This window comes from Monodelphis domestica, chromosome 3, assembly GCF_027887165.1.
Source record: "Monodelphis domestica isolate mMonDom1 chromosome 3, mMonDom1.pri, whole genome shotgun sequence".
Lineage (NCBI taxonomy): Eukaryota > Metazoa > Chordata > Mammalia > Didelphimorphia > Didelphidae > Monodelphis > Monodelphis domestica.
In genome coordinates, this window is record NC_077229.1 from 18184626 (window position 1) to 18204624 (window position 19999).

Sequence of the window (19999 nt, forward strand, 5' to 3'; positions counted from 1 at the left end):
GGAGGGGAGGAGGAAGAATTCATATTCTGGATCCTTCTTTATCCCCTCCCCGAGGCTCTGATCCAAAGAAAAGAGCCTCGAATGGTACCCAATTGCCTACTGGTATGACCTTAACCTTCTATTCCTTCTTGGGTAGGTGGGGAGTAGGAGAAACAGACACTCTACTACCCTTGGAATAGAGAGCTTGCCTGACAGCAGAGAAACCACAAGCTGTGTATGGGCAAAAGATAATTGAGGAATGATGAAGATGATGATGAAGATGATGATGAAGAAGAAGATGATGATGATGATGATGATGATGATGATGATGCTCAAGGCCAAGTCATTATCACCACTTTCCTTTCTTTAAGGAACCTGTATTTAGTTAACAATACAGATTCTACAAGGAAAGGGTAGAAATATTGCAATACATTACTCTACACTAAAGACACTTGGTACCTACTGAGTCCCAGCCAGACATGACCTCGTGCTTAAAATAACACACAGAGCGCTCTACCCTTCATAAACTGATAGGTGACAAGATTTCTCATCCTTTACTACAGCCCCACAGTTCATACTCTGAACTCTTGACCTGGCCATCCTTCTTTCTTTCAATTAGCCAGCATTTATTATATTTCTTGGGCACCTAATAATGCCAGTGGGGTAGCTAGGTGACTTGTTCATAGAGTACCAGGTCTGGAATCAGGACAATCTGAGTTCAAATCCAGTCTCAGAAATCTACCATCTATGGGACCCTGCACAAGTCACTTAACCTTGTTTTGTCTCGGTTTCCTCATCTGTAAAAGATGGAGCTAGAGAAGGAAATGGCAAAGTACTTCAGTATCTTTGCCAAGAAAACACCAAATGGGATCATGAAGAGTCAGACACAACTGAAAAAAGACTTAACAAATATGTGCCAAGCACTGACCATACGAAGACCAAGTAAAACCATCCCTGTCTTTAATGAGCTTCCATTCTCTTTTTTTAAACCCTTCCTTCTGCCTTAAACTCAATACCATGTATTGATTCCAAGGCAGAAGAGCTGTAGGGCTAGGCAATGAGGGTTAAGTGACTTGCCCAGGGTCACTCAGCTGGGAAGTGTCTGAGAGCAGATTGGAACCCAGGACCTCCTGTCTCTAGACCTGGCTCTCAGTCCACTGAGCCACCCAGATGCCCCTGAGCTTCCATTCTCTCGGGAGACACAATATGCACACATTTCTGTTCACACCAGCATTGTCTCTCAGATCCCAGCTAGAGAGACTTTACGTTACAGTAGAAAATGTCCTGGATTTATAACGAAGGGACCCAGGTTTGAATTCCTGCTCTAAACCTTAAAAGCTAGCTATATGACCTTGGGCAAATCACTTCCCTTCTCTAGGACTGTTTCCTCACCTATAAAATGAGGGGCTTGGACTTGCTGGTCTTCTTCTAAGATTCCTCCCAGCTCTAAATCTATGCTCCCTTGATCCCATAAAGCTTCTGAGGGCTCTCCTCCCCTTGACTCCTTCAGGCCAGTGCAGCACTCAGGGGGTCAGAGAAGAAGGCGCACTCAGTTACACATTCCTGTAAAAGAACTCCAACATTGACTCTGGTTGACTTTGTTTGTTCCTCCCTGGAAATCATTTGCTTGTCGTAAGCAAAAATTAATGGGAAAGTAACGTCTCTGGGAGGAAATGGGAGTGTGAAACAAGGGGGGAGCCCTCTGAAGCACGGATGGGCAGAGGGAAAGGGGGAGCAGCCCATTTCCAGAGGCTAGTCTTCCTGAGGTGCTGCTGATCAGTGACCTGGGACAAGGATTGCCTTGGAATGTCCTTTATAGTTTCATAAGAAGTCACGAGGATTAAGAAAGCAGGATAAAAATCTATACCTGAATTTAATAGAACAAGGGAGGACTGCTCCCAAGAGATGCACATGTCAGCTGACAGGAGGAATCGCTTTGGGATTATTTTATGTATATGTATATATTATATATATTAAGCTTTCCTGAGAGACATTTCAAATATAGCTCAGTAAAAAAAAAAAGCAATAGTTCTGGAATCAGAATAACCTTGAAGAAATCACTCGATTTCCAAGACTCTTGGTTTCCTCCTATGTGAAGTGAGGGGGTTGGAAGAGAAGGCCTCTAGGGTCAACTCTAGGTCTATGATTCTGTGCCTCAGTTTCCTCCTTTGTGAAAGGAAGGCATCGCACTGATGACTGGTAAGAGGCCTCCCAACCCTAGGTCCATGATGCTATGGTTGCAAGGCAAATCGCCTCCTATTCACACACTCCTAGTCCCCACTCTGTTCATCCCATCCCAAAGTTCTGCCCTCAGTGGGAAGGAGAACATGAGAGGCAGTGTGGATGGGAACCCCTCTGCACTGATGCAGAGGACAGCAAGACTAGAGTGCCAAGTTACTTAGAGGGTAGACGTAATTTACCACCTAGGTAGGAAGAGACAGACAGAGAGATGGGGGGTGGGGAGAGGGAGAGAGGGAGAGAGGGAGACAGACAGACAGACAGACAGACAGACAGACAGACAGACAGAGACACAGAGAGAGGGGGAGAGATTAATTGATTCCTGGTGTGCTGATTCAGCCATTTTGGGTCATGTCAATCCTCCCTCCTTCACATCTCTCATATTTGATTCTTCTGTTCACTCATATAGCCTCTACCCTGATTCAGACCCTCGTTTCTCACTAGAATTATTATAATAACCTCCTAATTATTTTCCTTGTTCTGTCTCTTCCCTCTCCATTCCATCCTCTACACTGCTACCAAAAATGATTTTCCTAAAGCCCAGATCTCATCATGTCACCCCCTCTACCACCATCTCAAAAATTTTCAATGGCTCCCTAGTGCCTTGAAGGCATGATTCAAAAGGCTCAACCTGTTTAACTCCTCCATCCCCTCCATTCAAACCAGGGCACAGGGGCTATTTAGAAATTAATTGAAGGAGGCTTGTGTCTGCTCACTTTTCCCAATAGGCAGTTTCACTCCAATGGCCAGGGCCAAAGGAGACAGAAGGACCTATCATGTAACAGATACCATCATTGGGTTTTCATGGTCCCTAGACTCTGGCCAGACTGGTTTCTTCCCAGGATTAGCTGAATCCACTGTACATTCGGGCAATGCCAAGGCCCAGCCTTCGAGATGACCTTTGAGTTGGCTCTACAGTGAACATGAGTTTAGCAGTCAAGGTTCAGCCTTGATAAACTAATCCTGGAAATTTCTTCTACAGGATGAAATGAGGAGAAAATCACTCTTGATGCCCTCAGAGAAAACCACAGGAAAGACACAGGAATCCAATCAATTCTTATGAAGTACCTACTATGTGAAAGGTGCTGGACCCAGGGAAAGAGAGCCATGAACCGGATCTGGCTTTCAAGTGGTCTTAAATCTAATGGCTGGGGGCAGAAGGAGATGAAGGTATTAGTAACTAGGGTACAGTGCAAAGTGAGCCAAGTACAAAGGGATGATGAGGGTCAGCTAGCTGGCAGCTGACTGGATGAAAGGCAGTGGACAGATGAAAGCACACACCTGGAAGAGAGAGGCGGGAGACTACAGGTGATGAGTTGCATACATTGCTGGGGTGCACAGTCACTGTGTCAGCTAGGTTTGCTTGGATGTTCTCAGGGGTTTGTTTTGATTTTTGTAAAACCTTATTTTTAGGACTAGGCAAGTGGAGTTAAGTGACTTGCCCAGGGTCACAAAACTAAAAAGTCTCCGAGACCAGATATGAACCCAGGACCCCCCATTTCCAGACATGGTTCTCTACTAAATGGTTTTCTTTCTACAGGGAGGGCTTTGGAATTCAGAGAAGGGAATACTGAGAAATGTCTCCAATGTATAAAAAAACAAAGACCTAGATAAAACTCACAAAATTATGAATTTCCCCAAATCACACTAACAACCAGTTCAACCATATCTCAATGTGAGATCATGGAAAAGGTGATGGATTCAGAGTCATAGAAATAAGATTCATGTCCTGCCTCTGTTTTCTATAAACCTCAGGTTTTTTATTTGTAAAATAAAGGAAGTGGGACTAGATTAATTCTGAGGTCCCATCTCTGCCTGTTGATCTATAATCCCATGACCTCCCTTGGCTTCAGTTTCCACTTTGGTAAAATGAGGGAGTTGTACTAAATGGCCTTTGACATCTCATTCTACCTGAGATCTATAAACCTAGGATCTCCCTGAGCCTCAGTTTCCTTAACTACAAAAATTGAATTGGATGAAATAGCTTCCAAGCCAGTGATCCTATGACTTCCCTGGGCCTCAGTTTCCTCATATATAAAATGAAGGGGTCAAACCAGATGGCCACTGCACTTCCAGCTCCAGAGTTTTGGTCTTGTACAATCCATGATAGAGAAGCCTCTGTATCGATGTGACCCTGGGAAACTCTTTTAACCTTTTTGAGTTGAGTTAGCTAGAAGGCATGGACTGGGGATCAAGGAGACTCTTAGCAAGACCCTAATCCTGTCTCCAACTCTGTTTCCTCATCTGTAAAATGGAGATGATCATGGCACTGGGTCGTTGTGAGACTACAAAGAGAACATATATGTCAAGAGCCTGCAACCTTACCGTGCTAATGAAATGTGAGCTAAGATTGTTGCTTATTATTTCAGTTTCCTTGCCCATAAAATGGGGAGAATGGTGGCATTTACTAAGGGGATCAAACAAGATAATGTATGTAAAACCCTTTCCAGACCCAAAATCACTACCTACATGTACTTACCTCCTAGCTGGGAGGAGGAGGAAGAGGAAGTCAGTCTAGAAATCAGGGACAATCTTTTAATTTGTTTTCACAGACTCAGCCATCAGAATGGTTAAACCAGCTGAGCAAGTGGGTATAGCCTGGGGCTCCGGGGATCTGATATCCTTCTGCACAAGCATCAGGACCCACTCAGGTCCCCAACATTGTATGAATGGGACTCAAGTGCCCATCCCCAGAACCACTGAATGTCAAGAAAAGAAGGGACTTGGTGGGCAACCAGCCCAATGTCCTTATCGCCCCCAGTGTTTAAAAAGGGGTTTAAAAAAACAGAAATATACTACCCAGATTCTGTCAAAGAGAAAATGAACCCAAGATGCACAACGAGAAATACATTTTGAACATGGCCAATGTGTGTATTTTTCCCCTTGATTTGGCTTATTGGTTACAATGATTTTGCTTTTCTTTTTTATAAGAGATTTAGGAGAAGGGAGAAATAGCAATAGTGTTACCCTCAGAGGAGAAAGGCAACCTTTGGAACACTTTTTAACACATAGAAAAGAACAGAAGGAAATTCAGAAGGAAACATAGATAAGCAGGACAGATTCAAAAACAATATGATAGATTTATTATATACTTTTTAAAAGACAAGATTAGTAATTTATGGTTTTACACTTACATAGAAATGTTCATTTGTTGGAAGGATTTTGTTCAATACCATCTATTTTTTTTAAAGAAAGCCATATACACCAAAATGCTCATGTCAGAACTTTTTGTGATATCAAAGAGCTATAAATTTTAGGAATAAATTTATTGGGGAATTGTTATGGCACATGAATGAAATGAAATATTCACATTAGAGTAGTAGTGAATAAGAGGAAAACAGAAAAGAATCAGAAGACTTCCATGAACTGATGAAGAATAAACAAGCAGAACCAAGAATGCATTCTACATGACAATTGCAACAACATAAATAAAAAGACAAAACTGAATGCTATGAACTGCTTTTAGAGAAGAGATGAGAAAATGCAGTTTATTCTTTTATTATAGAACTAGGGGTGAAGAGATGTTAATTTGGATGTGGAATGTTGCTGTTGTCAAAAGTGTCTCTTGATTTTGCTGAGCCATGTTTTTCTTATTATCTTTGTTAGCAACAATAGCTTTCTAGCTAGAGAGAAAGGGATGGCTTAGAAATGAGAGAGATGTAAAAACAGATGTATCAATCAAACTTTTTAGAATGATAAGTCCTACAGTTCTGTGATCACCTATGGATGGGAAAGGTGCCCATAGGCTTTGATCCAGATATGCCCAACAGAGCCAGGTCCAAAGGGCAAGAAAGCCCACACAGGCAACAATCAGATGGATTCTTTAGAAGAGAGTAGCAGGTTAAACAGAGACCAGCCTCCAAAAGGAAATTATAATTTTAAATAAAGGACCATCTCTCATGGTCCACACTCACCGGCCACCACACCATACTCCGGCCCGCCAGGAAGAAGCCTCCAACTGTCCCACGATTAGTTGAAAACATGGCCTGGAAGGACAGGATCAGAAGGTTAACAGGTACTCTAAAGAATCCAATGAGATACACAGAAAGAATGCCTCTTTCCCTGAGGGGATGTCCCCCAATTGGGGAGTGGTTGAACAAATTATAGTATATGACAGTGATGGAATACTATTGTGGCATAAGGAATGATGAACTGGAGATTTGAGAAAGAACTGGAAAGAACTGATGCAGAGTGAAATAAGTAGAACCAGGAGAACATTGTACAAAGTAACTGAAACATTGTGGAATGATCAAATGTGATAGACTTTGCTCTTAATAGCAATACAATGATCCAGGACAATTCTGAGGGACTTATGACAAAGAATGTTAGCCACCTCCTTTGGTTTTTAAGATTAATCTCTTATAAAAATGAATAATATGGAAATGCATTTTGAGTGATAATACATGTATTACCCAGTGGAATTGCTTGTCAGCTCCAAGAGGGGGGAGGGAAGAGGGTGGGAGACAATATGAATCATGTAACTTTAGAATACTTATGTGTAAATTTATTACTGAAATAAAATAAAGAAAAATTAAAAAGAATTCCTCTTTCCCATCCCATATTGTACCCCACCTCATTGCTACCTCCCAGAAAATCCTACTCTGATCCCTCATGTTTAGAGGTCAAACAAGACCTTCAAAGGCTATACCAGTGGAGTACAAGGAAAGGTCCTATCAAGTTAGGAAAGCTTCAGGTACAGACAACTGTGTTCGCTGTCCAGCATCTAGCAGTGCCAAGCACAGAGGGGCTCCTCACCAGGAGGCAATAAATAATTTGTACACAACAAACCACAGAACAAAGAGAAATGCAAGATGACTATTGGCTCTATAGGGAGACCGTTCCATTTCTGCAGGGACCATGACAAGTGGTAGAAAGAGAGCCAAGCTGGGCTCTTCTTGTCCAGTAATTCTATGGGATGAATTTATGGGAGTCAGTGGATGAAAGTCAAGACAAGCTAAGCTGATGTGGACAGCACAGCCACATTGGTGAGACTGCAGACTTCCAAAACATCCTTTTGTCTAGCTCCCCCTTGATCTTCACAACAACCCCTGTGAGCATAGTAGGAAGACGATTACTCTCTCCATTGACAGCCTTCTCCCTATTCCCTCATGCATAGACTATCAGCTCTCTCTGCCCAGACCTGGCCATTCTCCCAAGCTCCCAACCAGTATTTCCAACTATGCCCAGTCACTGCTACATCTACTTTCTCTCCTCTATCCCCAGGGCTACCTCAACCCTGTCAACAGTTCAGTCCATTACCTGCTACTCCATGCATTGTAATGAAGCTTCCAAACTGATTGGCCCTCTGGCCCTCCTCTCTCTAATCTAACCTTCCCACCAATGCCAGATGTATCCTCCTGATAGTCAGTCAAGGGAGCACTGGAACTAAAATCAGGACACCAGGGTTCCAAACCTGGCTCTACTACTGTCTGCTTAGGTAACCTTGGCTAACTTCCCTATCCTCCCTGGTCCTCAGTTTTTCTTCTCTGCAGAATGGACTGGTAGGACTCAGCAACCTCTAAGGTCCATTCCAGCTCTGAATAATGAATCATGTGAACCATGTCCCCACTGATACTCACTACCTATGTAACCTAGAGGAAATAAGTCACTTACTCTCCCTGGGCTTCAGTTTCCTCCCCTGTAAAATGCTCATTGAAAGGAATGAAATGATCTCTTAGGACCTTCCCAGCTCCAATTTTCTGTGATTCTAACATCTGGTGACTCTTAAGTCCTTTACATTCAAAGGCAGCATGATGGTTCAGTGGATAGAGCACAGGATTTAGAGTCAGGAAGACCTGAGTTCAAATCTGGTCTTGGACCCTTTCTAGATGTATGACCCTAAACAAGTTATTTAACCTCTGTCTGCCTCGCTTTCTTCAGTTGTAAAGCAGAAATAGTCATAGCACCTACCTCCCAGGGTTGTTGTGACAATAAAATGAGAAAGTGTTTAGAGAGCTCCTGAGCAGAATGTCAAGCACATAGTATGCATTTTAGAAATGTCTGTCTCTTTTCTAACATGATTACTCTATGACACTCATGCCTTCCAAAGGGACGGAGAAGCAGTATTATGGAGCCAGAGACCTGGGTTCAAATCCCACCTCTACTTCTGTGACCTCAGACAGCTAACTTCCCCTAAGCTCACAGGAGCTTAGGTTTAGGTCCATAAAGGACCCCTGAGGCCATCTACTCCACAGCCTGCTCATCTTACAGATGGTAGTAGTGACCCCAAAAAGTGATTTAGCCAGAGAGACTCAGCTCTTGTTAGAGGTGAGATCTGAACTCAGATCTTCCTCCACCCAAATAAATCCCGCTTTCTATGTAATACTCCATACTGCTTGTCTGGCCTCAGTTTCCTTCCTTGAAAATGAGGGAGTGGGTGGAAAGGACTGGCTGGCCTTGAAGGTAACTCCCAGCTCTCAATCTACAATCTACAAAACTCACCAGGAGGAAGGTCGGGGGAGGTTTGGTGAAATGGCTACAAAGGACTAAAAAGAGGACGCTGACAGCGTGGGAACAAACAGAACCAGGCACTGAGGGGCTGTTGGGCACAGAATGGTGTGAGAGAAACAGCAGCAAAAAGGCTAATGGATGGATGGCAGGGGACAGGGAAGAGGCTGGCCAGTTCAAGGGGCAGCAGGTCTGGGTGCTCCTCGGGGAGGTAGTGAGATAGCATCTGGCTGATGCTCTCCAGAGGGCTGTTCATTCTTGGCATTCTCCAAGCATGAAGAAGAAAGGGAACCGAAGAAGACCATCTGGCGCCATAAATCAAGGCGGCAGCAGGCTAGCTAGAGAACACCACCTATGAGCGGCAATCAAAGCCCAAATGGTGGCTCTTGGGCTAAATGGCTATTAATGAGGCATGAATATCTGAAAGGGGAAAGCCTCAGAGGCAGTGGAGAAGTGGAAACACCTCACCGATGAGCTAAGGAAAGGACAAGAGATTAGCAGAGTGCATCAGAAGGCTTGGCTCATGGGGAAACACCACCAGGGATAGGGGTGAAGGTCCATTCATGGGCTAGATTGCAGACTAGGAGACATTCCTGTCAGTGAACTGGCTGGCTTTGCCTCCAACTGGACCTAGAGACAGCTCCATGTCCTGGGGGCCATGAGCTCCAGAGCTGGGAACCAAGGGACCTGGGTCCTCTGCTCCTGGCTCTGCTACTCCCACTCTAGGTGACCTCCCTGCTCTCTCTCAGCTGTTAAGTGGAGCTAAGCATGATCTAGAATAGGAGTCAGATACTACATTGTGTGACCTGCCTTGGTTTCCCCATCTATAAAGTGAGGGGTCCGACTTGGTGGCCTCCAGGGTCTCTACCATTTTGTCAATGAGCCTGGGATGATTCTAAGACCCTGGCTGGTCAGAGCCATAGCCCTGTCTGATCTGGACCATTCCTGAGAAAGTAATTCCATGTTGGCACTGATTCCTGGGAAGGGGTCCTCAGTGCTTCCTTCATTTCTTCATCTTCCGAGCCACCCAGAGTTAGGCAAGGGAGCCACTGCCTCCTCAGTCAGTGCCTTTTCACAACCACATGCAGCACACTTGGGAAGTTTGCTGGCTAAGCCACCCCCTTCCTCAGTCCCCTGGGTGTGCCATGAGAACAAGTTTCTCTGGTTAGGTACCATGTCCCAGGAGTGCCTCCCTCCTAGCCTGGAAAAATTTGCCAGTGTGAGGGCAGCCAAGCAGCCAAGCAATCTTGGCCCCTTCTGTAGCCCCAGGCCCCTGGGCATCCTGCCTCTCAATGGGATGCACTGGGCACCGAAGGTGCATGTGGGACACCTGGCACTTTGGGGAATGTGGCCTCCCAGCTCTAGCCTGACCCTGCTCCGTGCCACTAGCAAGCTATTCCTGGGCACCTTGAGTCATGCCCCTCCCCAGCACCGTCCCTGCCTTCCCTGGCTCGTGTGCCCAGCCCCTCACTCTCTCCAGAGCTCCCCAGCCCCCTTATGGACTCCATGCCCTGCTCTCTGCTTCGCTGAGCTCTCCTGCCATCTCTTTCCCCACCACCATTCCCAGCCCCTCCCATGATGCCTGCTAGGTGGCTCTTTCTCCAGGACCTTCCCTGGGCTCTCCCTCCCCATTCCCAGCCGCCTAAGCCTGTGTTCAAGCGCCCTTGGGGCTCTTCTGATGCAGACTCAGCCCCTGCCTCCACTCCTGCCTCAGAGCCATTCTCAGTCGCTCAAGCTGGTCTCCCCTTCCCTCCCCAAGTAGCCCAACTCTCTACCCAGAACTCCCCCGCACTTGCGTGCTTTCTTCCTCCCTCCTCCTCCGGATCTTCCTGGACTTTCTGGCTCCCCCAGCCCCTCCCTGCGCACCCCTACCCATTCTTCCAGCCTTCCCAAGCTGAAGCGGTCAGATCCGCTCTTTAGGAAACAGCATCTCAAGCCTGGGAGGCTTCTTGGAACAGAAAGCATTGAACGTCGGAGCTGGGAGGAAACTGGGGGGAATTAGTCCGTCTAGTCCAGATCCCTCATTTTACAGATGGAAAAGTTGAGGCTCAGGAGGGTGAAGGACTTATCCTAGGTCTCACGGTCACGCCCTTAACTCTGCTCTCCCGTCCTTCCCCTGGCCCAGGTCCCCCACGTACCCACAGCCCCACGGCCATAACCACCACGAAGTAGATGACAATGACTGAGATGTCCGCAGCATTCTTGATGCGATCCGATGGAAGGATTGGTGCGGGGGTCCCAGACGGGGCAATGGTGCTCGGGGTGAGGTCCATGGTGGCAGCGGAGGCGGCGGCTCCCTCTCTGTCCTATCCGCAGCAGGCCGGCCCCAACCCACAGACGGAACGTCTTGTGCCCTCCCGGGCCAGCTGCTGGCCTCCTTATAGCGCCCGTGTTCTGGGTTAATGAACAGCCCGGTAGGCGAGGGAAGAGCAGAGGAGGCGTGGAGGGCAGGGCCGCTGAGGGAGGGAGGGAGGGCCCCGCTGGGTCGGGGGTGACGAGAGGGGCCTTCCTGGGCGCACGTCCCTCGGGCAAAGATTCGGGGTGGATCCAGGGGGAGGGGAGTGCCGGCTCCTGGGATCCCGGGAAAGGCGGAGGCTGGACTGGGGCAGGGCAGGGCAGGGGCCGGGCAGGTATCGGGCCGGGTGAGGGGAGGAGCCCGGCGGCCCGGGACAAGAGAGGAGAGGGTGCCCGCCGGACCTTAGGGAGCCTGAGCTTGGGAACTGTGAGCACTCCTGACGCTGGACCCCTGACCAGGCGAATCCCGGAGACCCATGCTAGGTCTTCAGCAGTGTACTGAGTGGCCCTGAGCATGCTGGTGACCCTCTCTGGGCCTCAGTTGCCTCGTCTGTAAAAAAGCACAGAAGAGCCTGGTGGGAAGAACACTCGGTTTGGCGTGTGTGGATCTGGGTAGAAACCTGAACTCTGCCACTTGCTACCTGTGTGACTGAGCGAGTCCCTTTAACACGTGGGAACCGGTACAGTGGGGAAAGGAGAGAACATCCTATCTGGCAGCCAGGGAGCCAGGCCCAACCGCGGACTCTGCTGCTGGATACCTGGTTTGCCCTCCCCCAGTCACGTGCACCATGAACTGCAAGAAGCTCCCGGAGGAAATCAGGAGAGCAGCCTCCGTGTCAAGAAAACCTGAGTTCAAACTGCATCAGATACTTTTACCAGCTAGGTAACCTTGGGCAAATCACATCACCTGTCTGCCTCAGTTTCCTAATCTGTAAAATAAGGATAAGAATAACAGCTACCTCACTGGGTTGTTGTAAAAATCGAATTAAATAGTATTTATAAAATGCATCATTAATCTTAAATATATATTTATTTTTATATAATCTTAAACTATTTTATATATAGTATATTATATATAATATATAATGTAGTAAATACATGCATGTAAGATATGCATATAACTATATATAATAATAATGAAGTATTTATAGCTTAGCATTTACATAGTGTCTTAAAGTTTCCAGAATACTTTACAAATAGGATCTCACTAAATTCTCACAATGACCTTGAGAAGCAGGTACTATTATCCCCATTTTACAGGTGAGGAAAAGGAGAGAATAAGCACTTACATATAGCATCTTTTATGGGCCACGCATGGCCCTAAGCACATTTTACAAATATTATCTCTTTTGATCCTCACAACACTTCAAGGTAAGTTATTTTCATTATCTTCATTTTGCAGGCAGTTGAAGTGGCTTGTCCAGGTTCACACAATGAGTAAGTGTCCAAGACAGGGGTTGAGTTCAGGTGTTTCTGATTCCACATCATCATAGTTTTTAACATCTTTTTTCTTTACATTTTGGGTTCCAGGTCCTCTCCCTCCCTCTCATTCCTCTCCCACCGTCTGAGAAGGCAAATATAATATCAGTTATACATGTAAAATTTTGCAAGACATATTTCTGTATTATACATCGAAGAGAGAGAGAGAGAGAGAGAGAGAGAGAGAGAGAGAGAGAGAAAGAGAGAAAGAGAGAAAGAGAGAAAGAGAGAAAGAGAGAAAGAGAGAAAGAAAGAAAGAAAGAAAGAAAGAAAGACAGAAAGACAGAAAGATAGAAAGAAAGAAAGAAAGAAAGAAAGAAAGAAAGAAAGAAAGAAAGAAAGAAAGAAAGAAAGAAAGAAAGAAAGAAAGAAAGAAAGAAAGAAAGAAAGAAAGAAAGAAAGAAAGAAAGAGAGGGAGGAAGGGAGGGAGGAAGGGAGGAAGGGAGGAAAGAAAGAAAATTATACTCCAATTTGCACACAGATTTTATCAGGTCTCTCTCTGGAGATGGAGAGCATTTTTTCATCCTGAGTCTTCTGGAATTGTCTTAGATCATTGTATTGATCAGAAAAGCAAGTCCTTCATAGTTGATCATTGTTATTACTATGCACAATGATATCCTGGTTCTTCTCACTTTATTTTGCATCCATTCATGTGTATCTTGTCTTTTTTCCTGAAATTACTCCCTTCATCATTTCTTACAGCAATATCATCATTCATATGCTACAACTAGTTCATCCAGTCCTCAATAGATGAGCATCTCCTCAATTTCCATTTCTCTGCCACCATGAAGAGTTGCTCTAAATATTTTTGTACATGTAAGTCTTTTTCCTTTTTCTTTCATTCTTTGGGACAAGACCCAGTTTGGGTAGTGGTAGTTCAAAGGACATCAAGATTGTTCTCTGGAATGGTTGGACCACTTCACTTCTCCACCAACAGTTCATTAAATGTTACTATTTTTCCTCATCCCCTCCAGCATCTGTCATTTCTTATTGATCTGGAGTGGGACCTGAGTGGTTTTAATTCACCTTTCTCTAATCAGTAGTGTTTTCAAGCATTTTTCATATGATAATAGATGACTTTAATTTCTTCTACTGAACACTGCCCATTCATTACTGCCTTTTATTATCAACTAGAGAATGGCTCTTATTTTTTGTAAATTTTTCTCAGCTCCCTTTATATTTGAGAAATGAGGCCTTTATCAAAGAAACTTTCTGTGAAAAATGTTGATACTATTTCCTTGTCTATGTTACCTCTTAACAAAATGTAGAATCCCTGATTATTTCTTTCGATAAGGTCTAATTTTGCTTTTACTTTGTCTGAGATCATGATTGCCATCCCTGCCCTCTTCAGTTCAGCTGAAATAGCCTCTGCTCTAGCCCTTCATTTCAACGCAGTGTGTGTCTTTCTGTCTCAAGTGTGTCTCTTGTACACAACATATTGTTAGATTCTGATTTCCAATCTATTCTATCATCTGCTTCCATTCTGTGGGTTAGCTCATCCCATTTACATTCACAATTATGAACACTAAATTATGAATCTCTCATCCCATTTTGCTCAGTTTATCATTTTCTCTTTTTATCCTGCCCCTCCTCAAGGGTCTGTCTTGCTTCTGACCACTGCCTCCCCCAATCCACCCTCCCCCTTACAATCCTCTCCATGGTTCTTATCATCTTTCTTTCCTATTTCCTTATTGGGATAAGATAGATTTCTATATCCACCTGTGTGTGTGTGTATTCTTCCCTCTTTGAACCAAATATGATGAGACAGACTCAAGCATTGCTCAACACTCCTCCCTCTTTTCCCCTTCCACTATGATCTTGTAAGCTTCTTTTTTGTGAAAAATTTTACCCCATTTTACTTCTCATTTCCCCTTTCTCTCAGGACTTCCCTCTTCCTCATCCCTACATTTTTTTATGTCATCCCAACATAATTGACTCACACTTGTGCCCTCAGTCTATACAGACTCCTTCTAATTGCCCTAATAATAATAAAATTCTTAGGCGTTAAATATGTCATTTTCCCATATATGAATATAAGCAATCTAACTTTATTGAGTCTTTCATTATTACTCTCTTATGTTTACTTTTTTGGGCTTCTCTTGAGTCTTTTTTAAGTCAGATTTTCTATTTGATTCTGATATCTTCATCAGGAATGCTTGAAAGTTCTTTATTTCATTAAATACTAATTTTTTCACCTGAAGAATTACACTTAGTTTTGCTAGGTAGGTTATTATTGATTGTAATCCTAGCTCCTTTGCCTTCTAAAATATCATATTCCAAGCACTCTTCTTCTTTAATGTGGAAGGTTCTATATCTTGTGTTATACTGATTGTGATTCCATGCTATTTGAATTGCTTCTTTCTAGCTGCTTGATAATTTCTTAAAATATGATGTTGAGGCTCTTTTTTTAATCATGACTTTCAGAGAGAACAATAATTCTTTTTTTAAAAACTCTTACCTTCTGTCTTAGAATTGATACTAAGCATCATTTCCAAGACAGAAAAACTAGGCAATTGGGATTAAGTAACTGTCCCAGGGTTACACAACTAGGAAGTGTTTGAAGGAAAATTTGAACCCAGAACCTCCCATCTCCAGGTACTATTCCCTAACCAGTGAGTCACCTAACTGTCCCGACATCAATAATCCTTAAATTATCTCTCCTCAATCTATTTTCTAGGTAAGATGTTTTTTCCAAAGATATATTTCACATTTCTTCTGTTGTTTCATCTTTTTACTTTGTTTTGTTGTTTCTTGAAGTATTAAGGAATCATTAGCTTCCACTTGCCCAATTTCCATTTTTAAACAGGATGTCAGCTACTGAGTTCCTAGGCTATAGATAAAGGTAGAGGTGAGATCTGAACATAGCAGGGCAGGTATCCAAATGTATTCAGGGAGAAGCCTTGGTTTAGATTCAACATATGAAGTCTTGGGGAGAAGGGGAGTCATTCTTGGTTCAGAGAACAGCAAGTCTCACAGTTTGGCAAGAGATCTGTCAACTTATTAGACAGTAAGCTCTCTAAAGGTAGCTAAATGACATGCTTCCCTATGTAAACCTTAAAATTTCTTAGACTTATAAATGTTGGAAATTTCACCATTGGGAAATTTCATACTTGAAAAATTTCCTATTGATAGTGGGAACTCTATTGGAATGTGAACCCCATTGGCATGGGAGGTTCCTCCTCCTCCCTTCTTAAGATTACTTTAGGACAGAAACCTTTTGCTAAACAATGGAAAGGGCTTTGACCTATGCTTAAGCATAGAACAGGAAGTTCTTTGAGTCATGATTGATTTTAGAATTGATACAATAGAGATACTTGGAATGACAGAACCAGGTCTTGGAAAATACAACTCCCACTCAGTCCTAACAGGATTTAGGAAGGGCTGCAGCATAGATCAAAATTTAATTATTTGAGAATATGACCTTCAACAGACATGTGCAAAGCCACAGACATCTGGGCGGTCCTGGGTTAAGGTAGAGCCACCATTGGCACAGGGAAGACATGGACAGTGATTGGTAGATGTGAGAACTGAGGGGAGGAAACTTGGATGGTTTCCTTAAAGATAGAGGGGGCTGAGGACTGAGGGGGGGTTGGTTGGAGAGGTTTTTGCTCTGAGAGGTGGTGCTTTGAGAAGTTTGCTCTGAAGAAAGCTGAAGGTGGAGGCCCCTGAGACTGTTTCTCCATTTTGGTCACGTGAGTGATAGGGACTGATCTCTTTTCTCTGCCTCAGCTATCTAAGGGCTTGGGCCTTTTGGCCCAGCCTAAACAGAAGGGGTATTTAAGCCCTATTCCCTTCTCTCCCTTTTCTTTCTCTCTCTCTCTCTCTCCCTCTCTCTATCTCTAATACCTTTCTCCTGTTTGTAATTAAACTCCATAAAAGGTTGACTGCTGACTTGAATTTTCATTTAGGAATTACATAGCTGAATTCCTTGGCGACCTTAAATTAATATGTATCAGTCTTTTAAAGTGATTTCCTTGTCACACCTAGTATAGAACACTAGATTCTACTCACAACTGGGCCTCAACAAATTTCATTGTACTTTATTTCTCCCTCAATAAGTATTTATTGAGGGATAGCTAGGTGTCACAGTGGATAGAGTGCCAGGCCTAGAGTCAGGAAGACCTCGGTTCAAATCTGAACTGAGACCCTTCCAACCCTGGGCAAGTCACTAAATCCCAATTTCCCAGCCCTTGCTGTTCTTCTGCCCAAGAACTGATAATAAGACAGAAGGTAAGGGGTTTTTTTTTTAATATTTAAATTTCTAATCTGTGCCAGGCACTATGAGCAACTTTAGAAAAGTTTCTTTTTGTTTCCCCAATACTTAGCATAAAACCTGGAATATAGTAGGCACCTAAAATCAATATTTATTGTTTAAATACTAAGGATATAACTAAGAACAGAAAATATGTTCTCTCCCTTATACGAGACTGAAGAGGTAGTGCAGAATCAGCCCTTGGAAGGCCTTGAATGCCAGGTCAAGGGATATTTAGTCTAGAGCAGTTATGTCACACCTTTTAGAGGGGTGGGTGATGTGAGAAATGTCCTCAGGCAAAGAGGGAGGAATAGCCTGGCCCACATCCCTTTGCCTTTCCAGTAACAAACTCTGGTGAACTCTGGACTGGGACAGTGGCGTATGTGTCCTCAAGAAAGAGCTCTGAGTGTCTCCTCTGGAAAGCATGCCATAGGTTCACCACCATAGGCCTGGAGGAACTTGGAGCTCTGGATAGAAATTAAATGTATGTCTTTAAGCATCCAAAGGCTTCTCACTTCATAGAGGGACTAGACTTATTTTGTTTTAACCCAGTGGAGTAAAAGTAATGTATCCATGGAGAAAAATTATAGAAACAAATTTGGGAAGCACAGTGGGTTCCAATTAGATTGGAATAAAGAGATATGAGTTCAAGTCCTGCCTCTGTCACTAACTAGCCACATGACTCTGGATAGGTCATGTAACCTTGCTGAGCCTCAGTTTTCTCAACTGCAAAATAGGGATGATAATGATAACACCTACATCACAGAATTGCTGTGAGAATCAAATGAGGTAATACTTCTTTAAAAAATGTTGACCATTAACAATGAAAGCAGGGAAAATTTGGATACCTCAGGATGGGAGCTTTTCAAACACTTGCCCAGGAAAATGCAGTGGTTATTGATGTGAATGGAATTAGATTTCTTCCAGCAAATTCACACTTTATAAGCAATGGGAAGCTCAACAAGAAACTCCATATGTCTGTCTAAGGACAAGTCACCAGATTGGCATTGGGATGATGAATTTCCCACCAGCCCTTGCCCCCAAGGGACTTCTCAGAAGTTATATCCTAATCTAGGGAATAGAGTGAATGGAGCACCCATACTGACAAAATGGCAGGTCCTTGAGATCCTCCAACAAAATCAGCCAGAGTCTTAAGTGATTGCTTTTGGTGAAATGATCTGTGCAACCAATGGATTAACCTGGTTTCAACATGTAGGGTAGACTGGATGGGAGAGGCTGGTATAATTCTATAGGAGAGAGGTGATAAGCTCCTTAGGTGATGGAACTGTGGAAGCCAGGAGAAGAGGATGGATTGGGAAGATGCAGCAGATGCAGAAAGAATAGCACTTGGTGGCAGGTTGAATGAGGGGAGCAGAGGGGAGAAGAAATAAGAAAGAGAGGCAAGTCTCTCTCTTGGGTACCAGGAACAGAAAGAAGGCAATAAAGGGGAGAAGCAGATTGAGACAGGACAAGAGAGTGGACTTGCTCCAATTCTGACACTCTGGCACCCAAGCAAACAGTTCTTCTTCCTGTTCCTCACACACCACACTCCATCTCCCATCTCTGTGCCTTGCCTTGGCCATCCCACATGCCTGGAAGCCATGCCCTCCTTTCCTCCATCCCATACAGCTGAAGAACTACCTTCTATGTGAAACCTTCCATGACTCTAACATCCTTGAGGGCAAGGCTTGTCTTTTGCCTCTTTGTATCCCCAGTGCTTAGGAGTCCCTGGTTTCCAGAAGGTGCTTAATAAGTGCTTTGTTGACTTGTCTAATGCACCCAAATACTAATTCTTTCCCTCCAAAACTACCTGATATTTTACGTTGAGCTTATCCAGATACATTCTCCCTTTATTCGCTGGATATGTTTATTTATTGTCTTTCCCATTAGAGGGTGAAGTTCCTTGAATTGTTCCATTCATTGTCCTCATTACTAGCATCTAGCACAGAGCATAATAGGCATTTACTAAATGCTTTTTGATTGATTAACAAGTTAAGACTAAGGGAACCGTGGAAAATATAGAAAGAATCTAGAAATCTAGAAAGAGGTCAGGGTCAATTCACATTAAATTAATTGCAAAAGTAAGTAGGACACATTGAATGCCATAGAAAGAGGGAAGATTGGTAAGGGTTGCCATGGTTGGCAAAGACTTTGTGAAGCAGATAGGACATGTCCTATGCCTGGAAAGATGAGTAGAACTTAGAAAGGCAAGAAGAAAATTGTTGATTTGGATAAGGGCATAAATAAAATAAAAAGGTATCATTTTAGAGCCCCTTTACTTTACTTTACAAACATAACCTCATTGATCCTCATGACAACCTTGAAAGGGAAATGCTAGTGTAATCTCCATTTTACAGGTGAAGAAACTGAAGTACATAGAGATTCATTAAGTGAATTTCTCAGTCATACAATTAAGTTTGCAGATCTAGATTTGAACTCAGGTCTTCCTCACTCCAAGTCCAGCACTCTAGCAATAATAAATAACCTGATTATCAAATTAGCTGATGACACCAAACTGGGAGGGTTGGCCAGCACACTGAATGTCAGAATCAGGATCCACAAAGACTTTTTGACCAGACAGAACATTGGTCCAAACTAAAGAAGATGAAATATCCTCAAAATCAATGTCAAGTCTTACATTCGGGTTACAAACTCAATTTCCCAAGGATGAGCTGGAGGAGGTCTGGTTAGACCTTCACTGAAAAATACATAGGGTTTTAGAGGGCTAAAATATGGCTTAGCTGGCTCTACAGGAGTCAACTGTATGATGCTGCATCCCAATATATACCCTTACCAAAAAAAGCTACTGTGCTTTGGGGCTTTGTGGAGAAGCACCTATCCCAGGAACAGAGAAGAGAGATGACAGGGTAGATCATAATAGGACTATTATGTTCCATTCTGGGCAACACAACTTGGGAAGGTCTTTGAAAAGCCGGAGAGTGTCCAGAAAGGGCAATCAGAACTTTGGGTCTGAGGGAAATGGAGGGGACTGAGGGGATCAGCACAGCAAGTGATCAAGGGAATTGAGGCAATCAAGGGAACCACCTGGACTCCATCTTGTGACTCAATTCTTGTTCCCTTTCTTTTCAAGTATGGGTCTAGTCCAACTTCTGTCTTGTAAGAAAACTGTATTCAATTGTGGGAGTTAGAAGAAAACCTTATTGCATTGTTTGAACCCAGCCCTGCCAAGTTGGGAAACTGGACCACTTGTACCTGCTGTTTAAAGACCCTTAACCAAGGACCTAGGTTATGTTGACCACAAAACACAGTCAGATTCTAAGATGAATGCAAGTAATTTTCTTGCAATTG

The 19999-nt window shown here is 43.7% G+C and overlaps 1 protein-coding gene across 1 annotated transcript in view; it reads right to left on the minus strand.

The window, feature by feature from the left end:
* LOC100028951 (sodium/glucose cotransporter 1) overlaps window positions 1–19999 on the minus strand; it is a 192107-nt gene that overhangs the window by 64349 nt on the left and 107759 nt on the right. Inside the window, exons 2-3 of the mRNA XM_001378810.4 lie at window positions 10803–11509; window positions 6132–6203 (exon numbers count right to left, since the gene is read on the minus strand). Of these exons, the coding sequence (XP_001378847.1) occupies window positions 6132–6203; window positions 10803–10937 (207 nt within the window). The 5' untranslated portion in view covers window positions 10938–11509. The remainder of the gene's footprint in view (window positions 1–6131; window positions 6204–10802; window positions 11510–19999) is intronic.